The following is a 17,083-nucleotide window of genomic DNA, read 5'->3' on the forward strand; positions in this document are numbered from 1 at the left end:
GGTTAATTAGTCAAATAATTACATTAAGACAATAATACACTGTCTTGAATAGAATAAAATTACATAAAATATCAGTGAAAGTATGTATGTAGTGTATATAATAATATTTCTTAGCATTGAAAGTACTGTGTATGGATGAAAGGTGTTTTTAGGGTCTTCAAGCAACAGTTTGGACTAATGATATGGGGGGAAAAACACGTACTCACTATGAGCTTACATAATCAAGCAAGGTTCATAATAAGAAATATGGTTATAAAATTATTATGGCTTCATGCCTGCATTGAAACAACAACACACTTTGAGCTTTTTTGACACAGAATCCTAGTGTTAACAAATACCTGCGTACGTGTGGACATAGCCTGACTCATCTAAGTAAAGCAGTTGCAGAATGAAACCATGGTCAGTATATCACACCAGTGATTCGACATCATGTGACTCTCACAGTTTTGCTTTAACACTCGGGCTATGGTACAGGTGAAGCTGCAGAAAACTCAAGATCTTCCTCCAGGAGTCTTCCTGAGCATCTGAATGAGCTTTGGTGTGTCCTCCCCACAGTAATATCACTGAAACACACACAGTTACAGAGCTAACTAATAAATCACAAAGCACAAAGCAGAGGATTTTAGCAACCTGGTGGGTAAACATATTTTTAAGGGACCTCAAAATTCAAACCCTTGATTTTCAGGTGTACCTAATATAGTGGTTACAACCAGAAATTCTTCCTGGAAGTCAGGTTGAAGTGTGTGTGAGTATGTGAGAGAGAGAAAGAAACTGACCCTTCTCTTTACTGTTTAGTATGATAAATTTCATAGCTCTAAAATGAGGAGAGAATGGCGGCTCAATCAGGTGTCCAGAACCCGGATACGCTAATCTGCTCAGCAGGTGTTCCTTTCCACCTTCACGCAACAACCTGGCCACCTGTGGGTCAGAGGTCAACTTTAATTTTATGCTGACATCATCATTTAACAAAGTTCATATTCTGAAATTTTTATTGTTTTTGGAGTGTGAATACATCTTTTAAACCAATGTTCTTAGAACAGGGGTCTCAAACTTAAATGAGCTGTGGTCCATTGCTGGCACTGTCATCTCATTGGAGGGCCACTTTGGTGTTCAAGTAGAAAACAAACAAACTTAAAAAAAAAAAAAAAAACAAGAAACCACGCACAAATATTTTTTAAAAAAAATTTCAAATACTGTATAACAAGCCATAAATTCAAATGTGAACGCAATATTCTTCCCCCCTCACTCTTAACTAACTGAAGCCTTTCATTAAACTACCAAATAAACAAACTGGTACTCTCTCTTAATGGCCAGACACGTGGCAGCACTTCTGCTATAATTTTGTTTGTATTTAACAAAATAAAAATGCAGAAATAAGCGTACGCATTAGTTTTGGACTACTAGTGAAAATAGTTTTCTTTACAAATAACTCTCTCACTGAACTAACACAGCCAGTCCCTCAACATGTTTGGGCTCTCTGCTCATATTGCCTTTATATTAAATAATGTTTTGCTTTTTAAAGAACCTTTTTTAATATTGCTTTCAACAAAAAACAAATTCTCCCTAACAAAAAAAAAGTAACTTCAAAGGCCAAATTGCATTATATTTCTTCATGTCAATATACGGCCTGCAAGCAGGGATGACGTGGGCCATAAGTGGACCCCAGGCCACGGGTTTGAGACCCCTGTCTTAGAGCATCACTAACCTCCTCCGCTGTCTCCACTGTAGGCCAGTTCTGATCGTCACAGCCATTAACCAGCAGCATCGGGCAGTTAATTCTCCCCACCTGTCAACAAAGCAGATTTAAAAATCCCACAGGAACTAAGAGGTCCAACTCAGGCTTGGAGAGGTCATTAGGCCTACTGGTAGTATAATGCAGTATAATACAGCACTCACTTCCATGTTGTTTGAGGGGTCAGCGATAAGATCCAGAGCAAAACTTCTCCAGCTCATATAGTTGTTCTCATCGAAATGTGCCTTGTGAAAATGCCTATGATACATATTAGTAACAATAATTTGTATTATCATTAAATTTTAATGACAAACAGTACGTACTTGCTTAGTATTTTAAACCCGGCCTTCAGGGTGGTCCCAGGTGGGTGATAGTGATTGCTGCTGATGCAAACAATGCAGCGAGGCTGGAACACAATGATAAATCAAAACATTTGATGTTGCACATTGAATTAAAAGACCCAAAGACCAGCTTCCAACTTAGTTTTCAAGAAAACATGGAATGTTTAAACCTCCTGGAATTGCCATTTTGACCATCTGCATTGAAGGTCTCCTTTATGTGCTTATTTTTGTCATACTGAAAAATGTAAATGTACATCTTTTTTTCTCAATTGCACAAAGGTAGCATAACCCATATAGACACATTAATGGGAAATACTAAGCTGCACTTCAACCAAAAACTTTTCCACTCTTTTCCAACTGGGAACACAGGTCAAACTCTGAGTGAGTCCAACTTATTGTTGGAAAAAAACACCAAGCTCTCATTACAGTTGGGCAAGGACTGAACAGCCTGCAACAATCAGACAGAGATCCCAACCTCCTCAGGACATCCCAGGGCATATCCTCTCTAAGTCTACGAAACATGCAGACTGGTTGAGAAAACTCCCACAGACCCTCGAATGTCTTTAAGAGGATAAAGAGCTGGTCCACCCCAGGTTGACCTCTCCCCGAGTTGTGAGCGAGTCGTCCCCCTCATTATCCGCCTCTGCTTTCTCTAAAGAAGGCGAGTAGGTGTGATTGAGATGACTGTTGAAATACTCCTTCGACTCCCGGACTGGGTCTCATGCATACTGTACACAGAGTGAGTACAGCATTGCTTCCCCTACTTGAGACACCTGATGGTTTTCTGGAACTGCTTCAAGACCAGTTGAAAGTTTTCCTCCATGGCTTCTAGGGCTGCACTCTTCTTGGCCTGCCAGCACTTGTCAGCTGCAGCAAGAGTTCTGGAAGATATCCAAGCTCGATAGCACTCTGTGGTGGTGCGTGGTCTGTGGTCCATGCGGATGGATGTAAAAATAAAGATGGCCCAAAACACGGATCTGTGGTCCTGTCGTGCCTTAATTCCACCACACTGGTGCCGAAACCCAGGATGCGGCATAACAGGCCCACAACAGAGCCAGGGAAGGGAGTGCATGCACTCACTCACGTGCACTCACATAGACATACGGGTACGCACACACACAGGCATTCACAGGCTCGTGCATGCACACAGACACAGAGTTTGCAGCATACCATGGGGGAATTTATGATGGGGTCACTTCTACAAAACTGAGGGAAACGGACAAAGGGGTTGAGATCTGCAGAGGAGTTCCGGGGTCCTGCACATCTCCCTTCTAGAAGGTGTAATCAATAGGTGTAATCAATAAGTGTAATCAATGAGTGTGGATTAATAAAAGTGTTGTGAATTGACTACTGAGTCCCCGGTGTTCTTTCTGGAGGCCTGAGGAATCTACGAACCGGGTAAAACTGTATTAAGGTAACAATACACACTATAAATACACAGACAAGAACATGAGGGAACGAGAAACAGGTGGGAACACAGCCGGGAGAAATAAGACCTAACGAGACAGAAGAAGCGAAACGAGTAGCATTGCCATAAGACATGGACCTTAAAAATAAAACAGAGAACAAGAAACAATTTACAAAGATGCAGACTAGACAGTGAACCTAACCTGCACTAAACACGAGGGCACAAGAACAAAACCTAAGAAGTAGGAATACAACCCATAATGCAAAATCAAACCAAAACATAAGAACTCAAAATGCTGAGTCAAAATGTTCTTTAAACAGCAGACAATTCAAAGAATCTAAGTCACCTATCTCCGCATTGATCATTAATGTAGACAGACAATGAGTTACATATTAATTCAGACAGCACACTCCAAATTCAACAGTGCCTTTTTTGTATTAAAGAAAATCTAATAAAGCGGTTTTAGTGAAGTCATCTGCATCAACCAAGAAACAGAAACTGCCAAAACCCCAAACTAAAACATCAGGTAAGAGTTTTAAAGCGTACTGAGGTAAAAAGAGTGAGAATCTCTTTAAGCATGATGAGCAGGACAGGAAGTTGCTCACATAGGGAGTCGAGTTCACATTCCAATAAAAACTGTCCAACACAAACATTTTTAGCTTGTTCACCCTCCAAAGACCAGCTCTGAGACAGCATCCTAAGTCTTCTGCAGTCAGCGGTGACCCACCTGATACGACGCCTCTGTGGTCGCTGATGTAGTGACCATATGCCTCCCAGTCGTCCTTGTCCTCAGAGTGGTGGAGGGAGTGGAGGGTTACCGGACATCCTGGAGGAAGATTCTCCACCAACACTTGAATTTTCTCATCAACCAAAGCCCGACTCGGGGTGACGGAGAGGATCGGAGGAACCGCCTGTGTCATGGCTGAGAACAGTCTGTGGAGAGAAACTGTGACAGGTGAGTAACAGTGACAGGTCGGTCCGTCAGTGACGTTCAGGTCTAAGCTGAATTAAAAGCACAGATTTAGATGCAAACAAACAGACAAAAAAGCCATTTTATTTGGTTTTTAATCAGATGTTAATTTTATTTCTAGTTGTTTTGGATCAACTCAGAATAAAGGCGTGTGTGTGTGTGTGTGTTATGAACAAAGTTAACTTTCTGGGATTTCTTAACATGGATAATAAAGCATGTATCGAGCCATTACATCTCGTTGTTTTGGATTATTTTAGCTTCCGTTTATAAATCATATGGCACACATTAGCAATTTTTGCTGTCATTTATGCATGTATTTAAGTATTTGTGTATGTAGGAGTAACTGTATCTCAAAAGAAGAAAGGACAACCCCAATGCTGTATCATAAATGATTATGAATCTATAATGGTTAGTGCCATGTGAGGATGCAGCTGAAAGAAATACCTGGCTCAGGAGGCAGTCTACCACGTGAAATTCAGCTACCTGTAGCAGGTGAGTGTACACTCCTGTAGCAGTGGCCTGGTCACACTCCACATAGTCCCTCTGATAAACCTCTCATTCGTATTATCTCAGTTAGGCAGAAATAAAAATGTCCAAACTTCAGCTGCAGCTGGTACTCAAGGTCAGCAGCCTGGCTCTGCCTCTGATGCAGTTACCCCCTTTAATAAACAGACATGAAACCACGCCTCCTTTCAGCAACTCTGATGATTTGTGAGCTGGTGCTGTCTAAAAACCTCAGAGTGTCACTATCCTGCGTTTTTTTTGACCCAGCATTTTGAGTTTTAGTGTATTTTGATGTTTATGGTTTATGTTTAAGTCCATTAAGGTTTTCCAAGTCCATTTCTATTATGCCTAGGTTGCTGTTATAGTTCTTTGTTATTAGATTCCCCTTGTGTCTTCAACCCCTGTGTTAAGTCTCCCTTGCCCTTCATGTGTTTCATGTCTGCATGTCTTGTGTTGTCAAGTTCTTGTTGTCATGTCTGCGTCTCATTATGTTTCCTGTTTTATTTTGATGAGATCTTGTGTTTCTACGTTCAAATGTGTTTAGTTTTACTCTCCCCCTGTTCATTCAGATCAGCTTTTTCCCCATGTGTTTCCACTTCCCCTGATCACCTCATGTGTGCATTTAGTCTGTGTGTTTCCAGTCATTCGTCGTCAGGTCATCTGCCAAGTTCACGTCATGTTTCCAGTTTTTTTCCATGTATCCATGCCTGGTCTCATGGTCAAGGTTTCTTTGTTTTTCAGTCTTAGTTCACCCAGTTTAGGTTGTTGTTTAGTTTTGTCTTTTTTTTTAAATAAACTGGGGTGAGTGAAGACCCCAAACCTCCCTACGCCCGCTCATATGTAGTGTTGCTGTGTGCTGTTCTAAAGTGCATTTAAAACACAGGAGAGCATGGTTCCTGCTTCCTATTAGAGAGCAGCACGGCTCCTCCCGAAAACCCTTAGTGTCTATATGCATTTAAAATTGAGGGTAGGGCACCAGCGCCAGAGGTGGGTTGGAATACACCGACCATCCTCTGGATGCTGTAAAACGTGCCCACCCCCAAGGCCCTATATGTATGTGTTATGTGAGAGTGTGAGTAATGTGGATGTCTAGGTTGCAGAATAAAAAAATCAGTTTTATAGAAATAAAATTGAGGCACAGGCGGCCAGAAGGGGACAGAGGGGGAGTGCCTCCCCTGCACCCTGGTGACATACCTGCACCCCAAGCCCTGCGTGTGTGGGTGGTTGTGGTAGAGCGGGAATAGGGAGGCAGCTGAGGATGGAAAGGGAAGAAAGGGAGGGGCCAGCTCCCCCGCTGACCCCAGTAGGCACCCCCACACTCTGGAACCCACCAGGGCAAGGGGGCCCAGGCCCATCCGGACCGGGGCCCGCAGCAGCAGCACCGCCCAGCCCCACAGAGTCCGGGGCAGCCCACCCGACTCCACCCCAGAGAAAACTGCACCCACCCCATCATCCAATCATCTCCCAAACTACACAAGACAATGGACACCCAGGTTGAGTTCATTCTCTACCTCTCCTATATCTCTCCCCCACCTGCAGAGTGAGCTCCTGTAGAGAGGAGACCACCTGCAAAGATATAACAACCTCCCCACCAGTTAGAGAGCCCCCTAGTTGGGCCGATGCACCAGAGGTCCCCTGCACTGGGGCTGAGCCCCCCTGCACCCACCCGCCCACAGCTCCGGCGACACAACAGCCAGGACCCAAGCCCACAAGGCCCAGCCAGCACCCCAGACCGGGGGCAGCGCACCCCCAGACCCCCAAGCCTCCACGCCTGTCCCGGACCCACCCAGGGGCAGCCAGGCTACCAGGCCAGTAACCAACGTCCGCCAGCACAGACCCTCCCCCATCTCCGCTGTACGCAGCCACAAGGAAAACACCATCTAAAAGCCACCAGAGCCCCTAACCAGGTCATGGTCACATCCCCCAGGTTAGGCCCTCCAGGGAAAACGTCCCTAGGGACTCCCCACACGCCCTAAGGCCGTCCCTACCCCCATATCAACCACAATAGCGAAGGCAGGACCAAACCATGACCTCCCACCCCCACTAGGTGATGAAGCCGATCAAAGGAGCCCAAAGGGATTGATCAAATGTGATGGCAGAGGTTGCATCAAGACTAATGTGATCTATTAGATGGTTTTTATATTGGTTAGAATTAAGATTATTTTTATTTTTCCAGTTAATGAGGACCATTTTCTTGGCAATGCATAGGGCCGTAAAAACAGCGTGGGCTGTGTTTATTTCTGCAGTGACCTCATCCAAGTTGCCCAGCAAGCATACTAAAGGTGAGGCTGGAATGTTACATTTCAGACACTTTGATAAGTCTTCACATATCTCACGCCAAAACTTCTGAACTGGTGGACAGAACCAAAGAGCGTGGATGTAATTGTCCGGTGTATTTGCTGTGCAGTGTGAGCAGCTGTTGGAAGTTGTATAGCCCATCTTGAACATCCTATGACCAGTATAGTTCAATTCAATTCAATTCAATTTTATTTATATAGCGCCAAATCACAACAAAAGTCGCCTCAAGGCGCTGTGTAATAGTGCACTCTATGTAATATTTTGTATTGTATTAATTGCAAACTGGGATTTCTGATCCATTGAAAGGTTTTTAAGGATATCTGAGACCAAAGGTTTTGGTCTAAGCTGATTGATAAATCTGCTTCCCATTTTGCAATAGGAAGGGATATTGATTCATCTATTTTAGAAAGTGTTCTGTATATTTTAGACAATAATTTCGGGGGTTTTAGACTAAAAAAAATTGTGCCACACTTGGTGGTGTTTGTAATTCAGCTTCACTGGGATTAAATTTCTTTTTTACTATGGATTTAATTTGTTGATATTCCAAAAATCGTTTCTTGTTGATCCCATATTGTGTAACTAGTCTGTCAAACGAAATAAAGTCTGTTCCTTCCAATATATGTTCCAAGTATTTAATTCCTTTGCAACTCCAATCTGGAAAGTTTATCATATTATTGTTTTGTAATATGTCCGGATTGTTCCAGATAGGTGTACGTTTGCATGGGATTAATGAAGACTCTGTCATTTTTAGAAACTCCCACCATGCTGTCAGAGAAGAGCTGATGTTGATGCTTTTAAAGCATTCATGTCGTTTGATGTTCAATTCAATTCAATTCAATTCAATTTTATTTATATAGCGCCAAATCACAACAAAAGTCGCCTCAAGGCGCTTCATAGATACAGAGAAAAACCCAACAATCATATGACCCCCTATGAGCAAGCACTTTGGCGACAGTGGGAAGGAAAAACTCCCTTTTAACAGGAAGAAACCTCCGGCAGAACCAGGCTCAGGGAGGGGCGGCCATCTGCTGCGACCGGTTGGGGTGAGAGAAGGAAGACAGGATAAAAGACATGCTGTGGAAGAGAGACAGAGGTTAATAACAGATATGATTCAATGCAGAGAGGTCTATTAATACATAGTGAGTGAGAAAGGTGATTGGAAAGGAAAAACTCAATGCATCATGGGAATCCCCCGGCAGCCTACGTCTATTGCAGCATAACTAAGGGAGGATTCAGGGTCACCTGGTCCAGCCCTAACTATATGCTTTAGCAAAAAGGAAAGTTTTAAGCCTAATCTTAAAAGTAGAGATAGTGTCTGTCTCCCGAATCCAAACTGGAAGCTGGTTCCACAGAAGAGGGGCCTGAAAACTGAAGGCTCTGCCTCCCATTCTACTTTTAAATACTCTAGGAACAACAAGTAGGCCTGCAGAGCGAGAGCGAAGTGCTCTAATAGGGTGATATGGTACTACAAGGTCATTAAGATAAGATGGGGCCTGATTGTTTAAGACCTTGTATGTGAGGAGCAGGATTTTGAATTCAATTCTGGACTTAACAGGAAGCCAATGAAGGGAAGCCAAAACAGGAGAAATATGCTCTCTTTCTAGTCCCTGTCAGTACTCTTGCTGCAGCATTTTGGATTAGCTGAAGGCTTTTCAGTGAGTTTTTTGGACATCCTGATAATAATGAATTACAGTAGTCCAGCCTGGAAGTAATAAATGCATGAACTAGTTTTTCAGCGTCACTCTGAGACAGGATATTTCTAATTTTAGAGATGTTGCGCAAATGGAAGAAAGCAGTCTTACATATTTGTTTAATATGTGCGTTGAAGGACATGTCCTGGTCAAAAATGACTCCAAGGTTCCTCACAGCGTTACTGGAGGCCAAGGTAATGCCATCCAGAGTATGAATCTGGTTAGATACCATATTTCTAAGATTTTCAGGGCTGAGTACAATAACCTCAGTTTTATCTGAATTAAGAAGCAGAAAGTTAGCGGCCATCCAGGTCTTTATGTCTTTAAGACATTCCTGCAGTTTAACTAATTGGTGTGTGTTATCTGGCTTCATGGACAGATAGAGCTGGGTGTCATCGGCATAGCAGTGAAAATGTATGCTATGTCTTCTAATGATGCTGCCTAAGGGAAGCATGTATAATGTAAACAGAATTGGTCCTAGCACTGAACCCTGTGGAACTCCATAATTAACCTCAGTGTGTGAAGAGGACTCTCCATTTACATGCACAAATTGGAGTCTATTAGATAGATATGATACAAACCACTGCAGTGCAGTACCTGTAATACCTACAGCATGTTCTAATCGCTCTAATAGGATATTATGGTCAACAGTATCGAACGCTGCACTGAGGTCTAGCAGGACAAGCACAGAGATGAGTCCACTGTCAGAGGCCATAAGAAGATCATTTGTAACCTTCACTAAAGCTGTTTCTGTGCTGTGATGAGCTCTGAAACCTGACTGAAACTCTTCAAATAAACCATTCCTCTGCAGATGATCTGTTAGCTGTTTGACAACTACTCTTTCAAGGATTTTTGATATGAAAGGAAGGTTGGAGATTGGCCTATAATTAGCTAAGACTGCTGGGTCTAGAGATGGCTTTTTGAGTAAAGGTTTAACTACAGCCAGCTTGAAGGCCTGTGGTACATAGCCGATTATTAGAGATAGGTTGATCATATTTAAGATCGAAGAATTAATTAATGGCAGGACTTCTTTGAGCAGTTTTGTAGGAATGGGGTCTAAAAGACACGTTGATGGTTTGGAGGAAGTAATTATTGAAGTTAACTCAGAAAGATCAATTGGAGAAAAAGACTCTAACTTAACATCAATGGTACTAAGAGTAGCTGTAGATAATATTACATCTGTGGGATGATTACTGGTAATTTTTTGTCTAATGATAAAAATTTTATTTGTGAAGAAGTTCATGAAGTCATTACTAGTTAACGTTAAAGGGATGGTTGGCTCAACAGAGCTCTGACTGTTTGTCAGCCTGGCTACAGTGCTGAAGAGAAACCTGGGGTTGTTCTTATTTTCTTCAATCAGTGATGAATAGTAAGATGTTCTGGCTTTGCGGAGGGCTTTCTTATAAAGCAGCAAACTATTTCTCCAGGCTAAATGATGATCCTCTAAATTTGTGACACGCCATTTCCTCTCCAGATTACGAGTCATCTGCTTTAGGGTACGTGTTTGAGAATTATACCACAGAGTCAGGTACTTCTGATTAGAGACCTTAGTTTTCACTGGAGCTACAGTATCCAGAGTCGTACGTAGTGAGGAGGTGAAATTATTAACAAGATAATCGACCTCTGTTGGGGTAGCGTTCAGATAGCTGCTCTGCTCTGTGTTGGTACAGGGCATTGAAGATGATAACAGTGGGTGGATTATATTCTTAAACTTAGTTACAGCGCTTTCAGAAAGACATTTACTTTGATAAAATCTACTCTCCACCGCTGTGTAATCAATTATTGTAAATGTAAATGTTATCAGGAAATGATCAGACAGGAGAGGGTTTTCAGGAAACACTGTTAAATGTTCAGTTTCTATGCCATATGTTAAAACAAGATCTAGAGTGTGATTAAAGTGGTGGGTGGGTTCTTTTACATTTCGAGAGAAGCCGATTGAGTCTAATAACAGACTAAATGCCATGTTGAGGTTGTCATTTTTAGCATCTACATGGATGTTAAAATCACCCACAATAATTATTTTATTTGAGCTCAGAACTAAATTAGATAAAAAGTCTGAGAAATCAGACAGAAACTCTGTGTAAGGCCCAGGTGGACGATAGATGATAACAAGTAAGACTGGTTTCTGAGTTTCACAGCTGGGGTGGACAATGTTAAGCATCAGGCTTTCAAATGAATTAAAAGTCTGTCTTGGTCTTTCATTAATTAATAGGCTGGTGTGAAAAATTGCTGCCACACCGCCCCCTCGGCCTGTGCTTCGAGGTTTCTGGTAGTTAGAATGACTCGGGGGTGTTGATTCATTTAAACTAACATAATCATCCTGCTGCAACCAGGTTTCTGTAAGGCAGAGTAAATCAATTTGTTGATCAATTATTAAGTCATGTACTAACAGAGACTTGGAGGAGAGAGACCTAATATTTAATAATCCACATTTCACTGTTTTACTCTTTGGTTCAGATGTGGATACTGCATTGTTCTTTCTTTGTAATTGTTTATGTTTAAGTTGTTTGTTGCTGGTTTTTAGTTTGTTTTTTGTCTTTTTGGAAGCTAACACAGTTTCTATGGAGATGGGTTTTTGGGGGGGTAGCAGGAGGAGAGAAGCTGCAGAGAGGCGTGTAAGACTGCAACTCTGCTTCCTGGTCCCAACTCTGGATAGTCATATTTTGGGGGGTTTAATAAATTTGTCCATATTTCTAGAAATGAGAGCTGCTCCATCCAAAGTGGGATGGATGCCGTCTCTCCTAACAAGACCAGGTTTCCTCCAGAAGGTTTGCCAATTATCTATGAAGCCCACATCGTTTCTGGGACACCACTCAGACAGCCAGCAATTTAAGGAGAACATGCGGCTAAACATGTCACTCCTGGTCTGATTGTGGAGGTGACCAGAGAAAACTACAGAGTCCGACATTGTTTTAGCAAAGTTGCACATCGATTCAATATTGATTTTAGTGACCTCCGATTGGCGTAACCGGGTGTCATTACTGCCGACGTGAATTATGATTTTACTGAATTTACGTTTACCCTTAGCCAGCAGTTTTAAATTTCCTTCAATGTCGCCTGCTCTGGCCCCTGGAAGACAATTGACTATGGTTGCCGGTGTCTCTAGCTTCACATGTCTGAGAACAGAATCACCAATTACCAGAGTTTGACCCCCGGCGGGTGTGTCACCGAGTGGGGAAAAACGGTTAGACACATGAACGGGTTGGTGGTGTACCTGGGGCTTCTGTTTAGGACTATGCTTCCTCCTCACCGTGACCCAGCCGCCCTCTTTCCCCAGCTGCTTGGGGTCTGCCGGGGAACAGCTAGCGGGGCCTACGCTATCTTCGGCTGCACCAGCTACAGGGGCCTGGCTAGCTACGGGTGAATGAAGGGTGCGAAGCCGAGTCTCCAATTCAGTAATCCTGGCCTCCAGAGCTGCAAATATGCTACATTTGTTACAGATATCATTACTGCTAAAGGAGGCCGAGGAGTAACTAAACATCTGACACAATGAGCAAGAAAGTGCAGGAGGGACAGGTGAAGTAGCCATGGTGCTAACGAGTCGGCTACGAGCTAAGCTAGCGAAACAGTACAGAGACAGTGAGTGAATACTTTGGCTATAAATTAGGTAGTGAGTACACAGAAAGTGTGCTTCGGATGAAGCACGTGAAGATTATACTATGAAAGAAGAATGTATTTAAAAGTTGTTAATTAAATTGCTAAGCAAATAAGCTACTCAGAAACACCACTGTGTTTGAGCAGGAACAGGAAGTGATACTCTACCGCAGAGCAAGCGAACACGCTCTGTTTGAGCTGATAAATGGTAGGTCTGAAATTTCTAGGTTATTACATAGTGCCTGTTCTACATCTATCCAAGGTTCATCTAAGAGGGTGTGTTTAAACCATCTAGAGATGAACTGAAGCCTGTTGGCTAAAAAATAGTGATTAAAGTTAGGCAGATCTAATCCTCCTTTATCCTTGGTCTTTTGTAGTGTTTTTAAGCTGATACGTGGGGGTTTATCTTTCCAAAGGAATTTAGAAATATACGAGTCTAGAGATCTGAACCAATCTTGTGATGGCTTATTTGGGATCATTGAAAATAAATAATTTATTTTTGGCAAGACCATCATTTTTATAGCGGCGACCCTTCCCATGAGTGATATGGGTAAAGATTTCCATCTAGCCAGATCGCCTTCTACTGTCTTTAAAAGTGGGATGTGGTTTAATTTAGTTAATTCTGAAAGCTTAGGAGAGACATTAATACCTAAATATTTTATATTTCCAGATTGCAGTGGGGAAGGAGAAGAATTATGGAAGGAGCAATTAATCGGAAGAACTGTAGATTTTGACCAGTTAATTGAATAATCTGAGACACTTGAGAAAGAATTTAACAATGCAATCACCCCAGAGATATTGGTTTGTGAGTTTTGGAGAAAAAGTAACACATCATCCGCATAAAGGCTGATTTTATGTTCTACATTCTTACATTTTATGCCCTTAATTGCTGAATTCTGTCTAATTGCTGCTGCTAGTGGCTCAATAAAAATTGCAAACAGTGAAGGGGAGAGTGGGCATCCCTGTCTGGTGCCCCTCAGGAGAGAGAAGCTGGAGGATGTTTGGTCATTTGTTCTGACACAAGCTGTTGGGGAGTTATAATTTTTAACCAGTTTATGAAAGAGGATCCAAAACCAAAGTTGTGTAAAGTTGCAAATAGAAATTTCCAGTTAACTCTGTCAAATGCTTTTTCCGCATCTAAAGAAAATATTATGGTTTCAATGCTTTTACTGCATGAGTTGTCTATTAAATTAAGTAATCTACGTGTATTTGTTGATGAGTGCCTACCTTTTATGAAACCAGTTTGGTCAGAATGAATTAAAAGGGGGGTTATTTTCTCTAATCTTTTTGAGAGAGCTTTGCAGATTATTTTAAGGTCTACATTAATAAGGGATATTGGACGATAGCTTGAAGGAAATACAGGGTCTTTGCCTGGTTTTAGTAAGAGACTGATATTTGCAGAGTTCATATTTGGTGGTAGTCTACCATTTTCTTTGATTTCCTGCAACATCCTGTGAAAAACTGGTGCCAGAATTGTCCAGAATTCTTTGTAAAAATCTGTTGGAAAACCGTCTGGACCTGGAGCCTTATTATTGGGCATACTTATCAGAGCTTCCTGGAGTTCACCTGGCGTCAGTGGCGAATCCAGTGCCATTGCTTGGGTGTCTAATAATTTTGGAAGAGTTATGTTGTCGAGAAATTGATCAATTTCATTTTTAGATGGGTTTATTTGTGGTGTATATAAAGTTTTATAGAAATCCCTAAAAAATTTGTTTATTTTTTTAAGATCATATATTGTATTCCCAGATAAATCTTTAACAGCACATATAGTTGTTTTTTCTTTATTGATTTTTAACTGGTTAGCAAGAAATTGTCCGGATTTGTTACCGTGTTCATAATTTTGCAGGCGAAGTCTTTGTACTAAGAATTTAGTCTTTTTATTAATAATTTCATTTAATTCTAGTTTTGTCGTGCGTATTTTATTTAATATGTCTTGATCTTGGTGTGACACGTAGGCTTTTTCTAAGAATATGATGTTTTCTTTTCTAGTTTTCTTCTTTCTTATGTGATGAGAAAGAGATTATTTTACCTCTCATCACGGCTTTCCCTGCTTCCCAGAGGACAGATGCTGATGTTCCAGGAATGTCATCAAAGCTTAAATATAGAGTCCATTCTTTTTGAAAGTATTTGATTAACTCTTCGTCTTTGAGCAGTGATGTATTAAATCTCCAGTTTTTACTTGGTGTAGTATTATTCTTCTGTATTAGTGTTAAAGATACAGGAGCATGATCGCTGACAGCTATAGGATGAATCTCAGTGTCTGAAATGTTACTCAGCAGTGAGCTGCTGACCAGAAAATAGACGAGAGTAGGAGTGATGAACATGTGAGAAGAAAGAATATTCCTTACTGTTGGGGTGAAGGGAGCGCCATGCATCACAAAGACCAAAGTTGCTCATATACTGTTTGATTATATTTGTGGACTGCCAATTACGCTGAGTTCCTGCTGTATTGAGCCTATCCATTTCTTCATTTAGTCCCAGGTTGAGGTCTCCCCCAAGAACAATTGTGCAATCTAGGTGTTCGGAGAGTGTACTAAAAAAACCGTGGAAGAATGAGGGGTCATCAACATTTGGACCATATATACTTACAATACATAGCTTTTGGTTAAGAATAGATAGTTTGACGATTAGGAATCTGCCCTCTGGATCTATAACTGTATTGAGTACTGTGAAATTAATATTTTTATGTATTAGAATTGCTACTCCTCTTTGTCTAGAATTATAACAGGCTGAGAACACATTAGGAAAGTCAGGTGTTTTAAGTTTATTCAAACCTGTGACAGGCATGTGAGTCTCTTGTAATAAAACAACGTCTGCCTGTAATTTTTTAAGTTGGTTCACCCAGTTTAGGTTATTGTTTAGTTTTGTCTTTTTTTTAAATAAACGGCTCGTTTGCCACACTCAAGTTTTTTTTTGTCTCTTCGTGTGTTGCTCTTGGGTCCACCTCCTCAGTCCACACAGTCAGCTTCGCAGCTAGACTGTGACACAGAGGTCTCAGCCCCTCTGTGTACATGTATTCAGGATTCACCTCATTTGCAGAAGTTTTGAATTTGTATTCATGTTTGTTTTTTATTAATTTGTAGCCAAAAAAGCCACATTTTGTGGATATTTATGGGCTCAAATTGTGGTCATAAATATTTTGTACTTGTAAATCAGATGCATATTTGTGAACTGTGTTTTGTGACCTTGTAAACCAAAATATCTGAAAAATTTATGTTTGTGCTTCTATAGATGAGAATTTGTGTGTGTAGAAAGATTTGTGTTTGTAAAAAATATTTACACAAGTTACAATTTTTTTTTGTTAAGGTCTGGTTACAAAGCAAAAAACTATGTGTAAAACTCTGTGCTCAGGTTTCCTGGTTGTGTGTGGATTTCAACTTATGAGTACGAATTTTGACCTAATTTTTATTCCTTTCAGCTGATTGACCAATGTCATGTCAATCACAAATTTAACCGTCCAATCAGAGAACAGATGGGATTGGCTGTCGGAGGGGTGATTTTTCTGTCACACTTCACAGATTGTGTTGATTGTTGCACATCAACAGCTAAGCTGTGTGTCTCTGTGTTAATTTTGTTTCTCTTTATGGTATGTATTTGGCACTTTACTTTTGTTGCACTCTGGTACCTTTCTGCATGAAGGCAGGAAGAGGAACAGTCTGTGACAGAAACCTGAAACCTGGCAGCCTCTCCCTTATCGAGTTCCCAGTCAGGCTCCTTCCTGGTTTCCATATATTCACTGACTGCAGTTCTATCATGAGGTCCAGCTTACTGTCTGGCTGACATGTGGTAAGGAGACGAGGTGCCAGTTTCCACAGCTCCAGCTGACCATAAATTCATTCGTAAAATGACACTTGTTCACAGCAGCAGATTTATCTCAAATTATGAACAGCTCTTTTAAAGACAACCTGGAGCTTTTCTGCAGAACAATTAGAATAGAATAGAATAAACCTTTATTATCTCTTATAGCAAGAGGAATATAGACATAAAGTAGTCTTATATACATAAGCAACCGAAATTCGTATGCATGAATAAAAATGTACAGTGATATGTACACAAGTGTGTGAGGGGATGTATGAATACTGGTGAAATATACAGTGTGCAAACAAGATGCAAATGAGTAGCAGCAATTAAAAACATATGATATGTCAGTTAAACTGGTGATCAGTAAAATAACCATGTTAAACTGTGTTATACAGTCTAACAGCTACTTGTAAGAATGACCTGCGGTAGCGCTCTTTCCTAAACTGTGGGTGTAAAAGTCTATTGCTGAATGAGCTGCTCAGTGCTCATGCAGGGGGTGGGTGGTGTTGTCCATGATGGATGTTAGCTTAGATAACATGCTCTCCTCCCCAACCTGCTCAATGGACTTCAGCGGACAGTCCAGGACAGACTTAGCCCTCTTGACCAGTTTATTAAGTTTCCCCCTGTCCCTCTCTGCCATTCCACCACTCCAGCAGACCACAGCAGAAAAAATAGGAGATGCCACCACAGTGTCGTGAAACGTCCTTAGAAGAGTCCTGGATCTCAGCCGCCGTAGCAGGTGGA

General features: G+C 41.4%; 1 protein-coding gene across 1 annotated transcript; it reads right to left on the minus strand.

The window, feature by feature from the left end:
* Positions 1–93: 93 nt before the first annotated feature.
* On the minus strand, positions 94–4,401 carry LOC146369566 (uncharacterized). The gene is made up of 7 exons (XM_084910700.1): positions 4,209–4,401; positions 3,684–3,688; positions 2,056–2,138; positions 1,897–1,990; positions 1,706–1,786; positions 777–918; positions 94–563 (listed from the first exon to the last, which is right to left on the minus strand). The coding sequence occupies exons 1-7, from the start codon at positions 4,399–4,401 to the stop codon at positions 439–441; spliced, it is 723 nt and encodes a 240-aa protein (XP_084766826.1). The 3' UTR covers positions 94–438.
* Positions 4,402–17,083: the final 12,682 nt, after the last annotated feature.

Source organism: Perissodus microlepis, chromosome 17 (assembly GCF_051167445.1).
Source record: "Perissodus microlepis isolate ML-2025 ecotype Zambia chromosome 17, ASM5116744v1, whole genome shotgun sequence".
Lineage (NCBI taxonomy): Eukaryota > Metazoa > Chordata > Actinopteri > Cichliformes > Cichlidae > Perissodus > Perissodus microlepis.